This window comes from Physeter macrocephalus, chromosome 7, assembly GCF_002837175.3.
Source record: "Physeter macrocephalus isolate SW-GA chromosome 7, ASM283717v5, whole genome shotgun sequence".
In the NCBI taxonomy this organism is placed as follows: domain Eukaryota; kingdom Metazoa; phylum Chordata; class Mammalia; order Artiodactyla; family Physeteridae; genus Physeter; species Physeter macrocephalus.
Window position 1 is genome coordinate 139,189,327 of NC_041220.1, and position 8,702 is coordinate 139,198,028.

The 8,702-nt window shown below is 37.0% G+C and overlaps 1 protein-coding gene across 5 annotated transcripts in view; it reads right to left on the reverse strand.

Annotated features, from left to right (window-relative positions):
* Positions 1-4,551: 4,551 nt before the first annotated feature.
* PCDH18 (protocadherin 18) overlaps positions 4,552-8,702 on the reverse strand; it is a 13,889-nt gene continuing 9,738 nt past the window's right edge. For 2 of the 5 annotated variants that reach the window (XM_007126077.4, XM_007126076.4), the window contains exon 4: positions 4,552-6,515. In XM_007126077.4, coding sequence (XP_007126139.1) covers positions 5,848-6,515 — 668 coding nt within the window. In that variant the 3' untranslated portion in view covers positions 4,552-5,847. Of the gene's footprint in view, positions 6,521-8,702 lie in introns of all 5 variants that reach the window. The other 3 variants (XM_024119281.2, XM_024119282.3, XM_024119284.2) reach the window with 3 other exon arrangements.

Genomic DNA, 8,702 nt, shown 5'->3' on the forward strand with positions numbered 1-8,702 from the left:
GGGAAGCAGCCGCATAGCACAGGGAGATCAGCTCGGTGCTCTGTGACCACCTAGAGGGGTGGGATAGGGAGGGTGGGAGGGAGACGCGAGAGGGAGGAGATATGGGGACATACATATACGTATAGCTGATTCACTTTGTTATAAAGCAGAAACTAACACACCATTGTCAAGCAATTATACTCCAATAAAGATGTTAAAAAAAAAATAAAAAACAAAAAAACACATCCGGGTGCAGGTTTTTGTGTGGACAGAAGCTTTCAGCTTCTTTGTTTAGAAACCAAGGTGCACAATTGCTGCATCATATGGTAAGAGGATGTTTAGTTTTGTGAGCAACTCCAGACTCTTCCGAAGTGGCTGTGTGGTTTTGCATTCGCATCAGCAATGCATGAGTTTCTTTTGCTCCGCATCTGTGTCAGCGTTTGGTGTCGTCAGTGTTCCAGATTTTGGCTGTTCTAATAGGTATGTAGTGGTCCTCATGTCTTTGTTGTCTGTTTTGTTCAACAATGTATCTCAAACGCCTGGATCATTATCTGACAGTAATTGCACAATAAATATTTGTTGAATTAAGGAATGACTTACATACAGCCCCTCTACTCAAACGCCACCCAAGCAGAAAATGAGGAGAAAGGGACGGGAGAAAAAAGCAGTGAAGGAATAAGTCATTTGTAGTGGTTGGTCCGTTGTAGACTTTTCCTTCACTGATACTTTGCTTATGGCTATGTAGACTTGTCGCCTATACTTTTGGCAATTACCGAAAATCTCTAGAGGAAGTTCACAAAATCCACACTGACGGCCTCCAGGCATACGTTTGCAGAAGGGATACAAATCACAAGGCAGAGACTGGCAAAATATTTTTCTGGTGAGAATTTATGAACTATTCTTACTTCCATTTTTGGATGTTGCATCTCAGTGGAACAAGATTTCCTGGAAGTTGTATAGATTATTTGGAACCTAAAACTCTAACACAAAGGTCTTCTTCCAACGGAAAAGTCTATGCTTCTTCTGCCTAGACTATTTTGTGATTAGTTATTTTAAACTGCAGAATGTATCTTTTCATAAAACAAGAATGCACCTGGGGTTTTTAGAAAGGTTTCCTTCATTTAGATAAAAGCACTTTGAAAGGTAATACAGTTGACACTTATCAGCTTCTCCCCGATTTTGGGTAAGGAAGAAAATCTGAATCTCCTGCAGGCCCTCCAAAGGCAGAGAGGAGGAGAAGTGCTGCCCCAGAGGCATACATCCACCCCTGCACCTCTTCCTTCCATGTCTGCAGTCCTGAGCAGGGAGGGTCAGGGAAAGGAGGAACACCTTCCCCAGAGGCATTGCTTTGTTGTACAGCTTCTTCTAAAGATCACTGGAGGTGGAAATAAAGACACTAAAACCTGATATTTTACCCTTCTCAATTTATTCCCCTCTAGGGCTTTATGCTCTCAACAGTTGCCTAACTTATCTTTCTTTTCTATGGTTATGGACCTTTCTTACTTAATATTCATTCTCTTGCACTTAACTTTGGCTCATAGTAAAACTCCAAGCTCACTCTTCCCAGCCTAACCCTTAGTACATAAAGAGAAGTGCTTTATATTTAGAAAAAAGAATTCCCTCCCTCAATAAAAGTCAAATTTTCTATGCTAGTATGTCTATAAGCACTCAAAAACTTTTAAAACATAGAACAAATGAAATGACCCCTTTGTTCTTAATTATATAAATTTACCCTTCTATTAAACTAGTGAATCAGAAGAGCAAGGTTTATTGAGAATGAACAGATATTGGCTTCATATCTCAAAAATATGATCCCTGTAATATTAATAACAAAGGAAGGATGTGAAAAGATTGATAGAAAACCTAGGTGGTTGTATAAAGAACTATATACATGCAAAAATTTGTAGATTGTTATAAAATGTGGACAGTAGGATAAATTATCAAGGAGGAGTGCCATAAAATAAATTGAAGAGATAAAATCTGAAAAAGCGAACAAGAATTAGGAGTCACTTGCAGAAGTCATAAAAGGAAATAGAAAACTATTATTTTAAAGTGCCAGGGTAGGATGTGTTATTGCAATTTTAGAAGTCAGGAAGTCAGTAAATTTTGGTAGCAATTTTTGCAATACCATCTCCCCATAAAATTCTTTTAACAGCTCCACAAGTTGTATAAGCTATCTTATAATAAAAAGTTAAATGAATGAGAAGTATAGACTGTCGTTTTCAGATCTATTATACAGTGCCTACCTGTTAATTATTTTTTGGTTTAGATTATATTAAGGGTCCTATTATTTCTGGTATACAAAATGTATGTACTTAACTATGACTCCAGTTACACAGATGAAGAATGAAACCACAATTTGGGCAATAGAGTGTTTTTTTCCAATTGCAATGTAATACTTTAGGTATTATTCAGTTATTTCAAAAACGTGACTTACTGTTTGTTCTAGAAACGAAACTGAATGAGATGACTCTTCAGTGGCCCAAATACCTAATTGATGAAGTTAAAATGTTATATAACCACATAGAAATGTTTATAACATTCACAGTTGGCGACATCCTAACATATTAAAAATGATTACCATCAGTTTGGCATCTTACACTTTCACAATATATAAGGCAGCTTGTAAATATGATAGCTTTGTTTTATGAATTTCACCTGCACTTAAGGAAGTCAACATGCTGGCTTTAAAAAAAAAATTCCTGCATTTTGTTTCCTTTTTAAAACTCAACACAAATCTTTAAGACTGTCATATGGTTTGACTTTAATTTTATATAGCAATATTTATTGCCTCTTCAGTGTGTCCTTTTGTCTTTGACACTGTGGTGATGTTTAATCGAGATATATTGAACTGGAACAGACACATCAAAACTTTTTTTTTTTTTTTTTTCATCAAAACTTTTTGATAGTTCGGCGAATTGCCTGAATTGTCTTGGATCAGTTCTGTGAGCTCATGCAGGATTGCAGGTTGCTACGTCAGAGAATCCATTTTTCACCCACACAACTAAATTTTACATAGATTCACTATTCTTCGAATTTTAATGTGTCAGTAATTCAAACTCAGTTTTGAATATTTTCTGACATTAGCTGTTATCAACTGGATGAAACAAGGAAGCTAAGCTGATTTCCACAAATGACACTGCTCCGGTGACTCCAATAAGACAGTAACTTACCCATCTTTTGCGTTAACAGTTATCTCTCGGTAAGTGGTAAATTTGATATATGTGTGACAGGAGGAACAAGAATTTAAATGCTTAACAAAGTTATAAGCCCCATCTGCCAAATACCAAGAAAGAAAGAAAGGATAAATGAATAACCGTGTTAATATAGTAACTTATAAGAGTCTGAAGAAAGCCAATTCTAATCATCCTGTGAGCCTTTAAAAGGAAGATTTGTTAAGCAACAGATTCAGTGTCAAATTACGTTATTGGAAGATGATTCCCTTAACGGATGATTATCACTGAAGAAAATTTAAGGGAATCCATCGGGGCCAAATAGAGAAAGGGATATCCTTGACTGAAGTGCTTTTTGGTTGTTTCAATCTGAGGAAGGGCATGGTATCAAAGAAGAGGAAATATAAATTTGATAAGAAGTTAGGTTGCTGTCATGGCAGCAGACACTCCAGCCTTTACTGAGATAGTATTACCTGTGAAAAGAACAAGAGTGAAAAGTGAAAAGCTTGCCCGAATATCCCTTAACCTGGGGCATGGGAAGGAAGAAGAAGAGCGGGGAGGGTGGAGAAACAAGGAGCCTGAGACACGGAATGCTTCCTGTCCAGACAATGTACAAAGGTCTTCTGTTTAATACGATATTGCATTTTATGTACTTTACACATCATTCGAACATTGATTTCCAGCTTTGCTTCCTAAATTACTGTTGGTGCTTTAAATTAAGAACAGAGAAGTTATGAAAGTCTTTTTCTCAATCATAATATGTACTGAAAGGAAGTGAAGTTGAAAAGCAAAAGGTATTTATTTCAATGTGGTTAGCATTTGTGTGTGTAATCTACTGAAAAATAAACTGAAATTTCACTTGTAATTGTAATCCCTACTACAAAGGAAAATGTGCCTTTTGAAAGACGTAACACATCTATTTGATGTGGTACTCATTTGAGCATTAAAATATCTTGAGTTTCCTCCATTTTAAGGTTATTTAACTTTCCTAGTATTTCATTTCCCTACTAGTAAACCAAAGAAGATAATATTTTCACCTCTTGGAAACATTGTAAGGGTACACTTTTTTTCCTGACACAACTTAACACAAAATGTTTTGAGAAATAATTTGAGAAATGTTCAAGTGGTTACTATTGATTATTCCTTTTTCTTTACACTTCAAATGCACTTCAGTTCTTTAATCTACTGGAAATATGGTAGACTGCTTTCATTTCCATTACAGATCTCAAATTCATTCCTTTTCCATTGTGGTTTTTCTTGTTTCCAAGCCAGTTGAATATTCCCTCTCTGCTATTCAAAACCCAACTCTGAATTACCCTCTCACGAGGGGTATGCTTCATGCAAAACTTTTGAACATATATGTAGGAACAGGACTCTGATGTATGGACAGTTCTTTAGCTTTACTTCAATTTTCCTTTTATTTTCATTGACAGTAAAATTTTCTGGAGAGTACAATCAAGATAGTGTATTCATAGAAATAACATTATTAGAAGCTAGGTCATACATGAGAACAGTCATAATAACAACGATCTCCCTTTCCAAGGCATTCCACACAGAGAGATAACAGCACAATAAATAAAGAATTTGCCGTTTGTCACACAACAAATAAAACAGAATTGCAATAACAAAAACGGTAATTTTATAAATGTTCTTATACTAAAAATAAAAGCAAAAATATGAGATCATGCACTAGAGACAAAAGCTAAGAGTGAAGAGTTATAGCGAAAAACATTACGAAAAATAAACATGTTCAAGTATTGTGAGAGGAGAGGGGAAGATTCAAATAGAAGAGTTTCAGGATAAATCAATTATATTTACTACCCTAGGAGGGACACCGACACAATTGTCTTTGTCCATTAATACTTTATGCTGTTAAAATACACAGTTATCCATTTAAAAGACAGATTCCATTTCCTTGGGGCACCTCTCCTATTACACGGATGGAATAAAATTCATTGTTTACCTCGATTATAAATAGATGATAATACTTTAGGAGAAATATTCTCAAGAACAGGCCAGTGTGACGCCCTGGAATAGTATTAGCCTGGGAGTGAGAAAACTGACTCTAGACCTGTTTTCTTACCTCATTGTCTGTGAAAGAGACTTCCCAGTCCTGATATAAAATTTCACCTCATGTTTCAATTTTACTGTAAGAGTTTGAACTATCAGAACTAGCAGAGGCCAGTAAAAATAATAACAAAGATAATAATAAAAGAGTTAAACATTTTTCTTGATGCTTACTTTTTAAAAAAAGTTAAAGAAAAAAGAAGCTGGATCACTTAATGGAACTAAGAATTGAATAACGCTTTAGTGGGTTTGTTCCTCCAGCCTAGCAGTTTCTTCCCCAACATAACTAATCTAAGCAGTGCCTTTATACTTCGTGGTTGAATATTATATCAGATTTGAACAGTGGCTAGTTTCTACGTGATTAGGAGACACATGTCTGTCATGGGAATAAAAAAATAAAATTTGTCTGTTAAATTACACATAAATATAAGGTACCAATGTATTTTTAAAATACAGATTAAAATAATCACACTTGCATCGTGTACATACGAAAATACAGTATTTAATATTCAATATACACAGACACATTTATGATAAATGCAACTATGTGGCAATGCCAGTTCTTTCAGGGTTTTCGCTGTCCCCCGTTTCCACCTATATGGAAACAAAAATGCTTGGCTATCATTTCCTAGCTCTGGCGGACATCTTGGAGCAGTTTGTTAATCTCAGCCACTAGCTCACTGGCATCCATGAGTTCATGTTTGCCATCGCCGAGGTGGCTGAGCACGTTGTCGAAATCATCCTCTTCATAATTTTCAGGGATCTCCTCCATGGCCGGCAACCACTTTGAAGAAGGCTGCACGCTGGCATGAGTTCCAAGTGGGGGGCCAGAGTTGGTGGTGGGGTTTTGAAAATGCGTGCTGGCCGCCCAGGCCGCCACCCCTTGTGGGTAACCCACCGTCTTGGCTGACAGTGGTCCCTTCCGGCGTTCCAGAGAGTTGGATCGATCCATCTCACTGCACTCAGAATAGGTGTCCAGGGAAGGGGGTAAGAGGCGCTGGAACACATTGCTCATTTCCGAGAGCAGAGAGGACGTGCTGGTATCCCCAGAGTCCTCCTCGTTTGGGGAGTCCTTCCCAAAAGTGGAAAAACTCTTCTTCTTCTCACCAGAATCTACCGGCTGGGTGTCATCCTCAAGACTCGGATGCGGATGTTGCTGCTGGGGCTGTGCTGGGAATTCTTCCCCCGGAATGAACATGTTGCTCCTATAATCAGAGGAAGGTGAGGGCAGAGGTGGCATCCAGCACTGGTCAGAGTGTCCCAGGACCCTGCACTCTTCCGTGCACAGCCTCATAGCTGCACTCAAGGAAAGCAGTGGGGATTCGTTATTATACTTCGTGTGACTCAAAATAATAGAAAAAATTATGATTTTATTTTTTAAAACATAGAATAAGACCATTTTAAACTATGACCATGATACGAACCCATTATTATACATATGAGGTGGACTACCATTACATCTTTGATTTGACTACTGGTTTTATGGACCTGGTATATGTATATTTTTGTCTATCAGATAAGCAATGGAGGGTTATGACTCATGGACTGCTCAGGGATATCGTCTGCTACTCATGTCATGAGAAAATGGATTGACAACCTACTAATGAAGAGGTTTGGAAAAGAGCTAAGGTGGGGGTGATGAAATATTTGCTGAACATAAACTCTATAAAAACCCAGAGCTGTAAGGGGAAATCCATAACTTTAGAATGCCACCAGATAAGCCTTGAGTAATACCATTGAGTACCTTCTAGATATTGAGGTCTATCTGACCTACTTTACTTTTAATGGAGGCATTGAGAATATAATAAGCTATCAGGTAATTATACTTATCAATCTCTCTTAAAAGTATTCTGGATTATTTATCGACTTGTTCCTTAAAACAGCAGTGCAAATTATCCTCAAATACCAGGCATCTGCAGTTACCCTGTTAAGAAGTCTTTTAGAGGTATTGAAATTCAAAGAGTTGGAAAAGTCATCAAAAGAAGAAAAATATGAAAAACCATTGGTTAGTTCTTCCAGATGTTATGATGCACTGTTGGAATGTGAGTGGTTACACTGCTAGAAAATAATCGATGATATGAGAAAAGCAGAAAAATGAAGAGGGCAAAACTCTAAATATGGCAAATGTGATAACTAAACTACAGAACAACCAAAAATGTGAAGATGTAAAATATACTCCACAAACCATCCATCTTTTTCAGTGACAGCTTACGTCTCTTCAATATCATGATTTCATTTTAGAGCAAATGACAGAATTCAGAAAATGCAAAGTAATTATCTTAGATTTGAATGAAAATTGGAATGATATCAGCCATTCTTACATATTCAGAGCTAATTCTGTAGATCTGGCTGCTTAAGAAAGATCTCTCTTCCTCCCAAGTTGTTGCTAAAAAAAAAGGCTGACTCTTGAACAATGCCCGATCCCTGGTCAGGGGAAACTAGTTGTCCAGTGTGCTTATTGCTGTAGCCACAGCACCTGGGAAAGGTCTAAAGTGTCTTCATAGAGTAGGCATTTGCTACATATTTTCTAATCATCAGGGAAATGCAAATTAAAAAGAACAATAAGAAATCACCTCAAACCAGTTTTATTACAGGATGGCTGTAATAAAACACAAACCAAAAAACCCAAACAATAACAGGTGGGGGTGGGGGGAGGAAAACTTGGAACCCTTGTACACTGTTGTGGGGAACGTCAAATGGTGAAACCAGTATGGAAAATAATATGGAGGTTACTCAAAAAATTAAAAAAGAGAACTACCATATAAGCCAGTAATCCCATCTTTGGATATTTATCCAAAAGAACTGAAATCAGGATCTCGAAGAGATATTAGCATTCTTCTGTTCCCTACAGCACTGTTCACAATAACCAAGATGTGAAAACAACCTAAATGTCCACTGAATGTTTAATGGAAATGCAGTATATGCATACAATGGAATATTATTCCACCTTAAAAAAGAAGAAAACTCTCTAATATATGATAAGGTGGATGAATCTTGAGGACATTAAGCTCAGCGAAATAAGCTAGTCACAGGAGGACACATAACTGCAATGATTCCCTGTATAGGAGGCATCTAAAATGGTCAAATTCATAGAATCCAGGAGTGAAATGATGGTTAGCAGGGATTAGGGAGGGGGGGAAATGGGGAATTGCTGATTAACAGGCATAAATTTTCAGTTAAGCAAGATTAAGTTCAAGAGCTCCACTGTACAACACTGTACCTACAGTTAATGCTACTACATTGTACAGGTAAAACTTTGTTAGCAGGGTAGATCCCGTATTTAGTGTTCTTATGCCTTAAAACAAAATTTTGGAAAGGATTTATGCACAAAAAAGAAAAGTGAAGAATAAATGTTGCCTTTCAGAAAAGGAGAAGTAAAGGACTTTGTTCAAAGGTGTGGAAGTCACTGCTTTTCATCATTTGAGCCTTGAAGATAATTCTGTCCTTATACCTCATCCATTCTGGGCCTCAATTTTTTTTTTG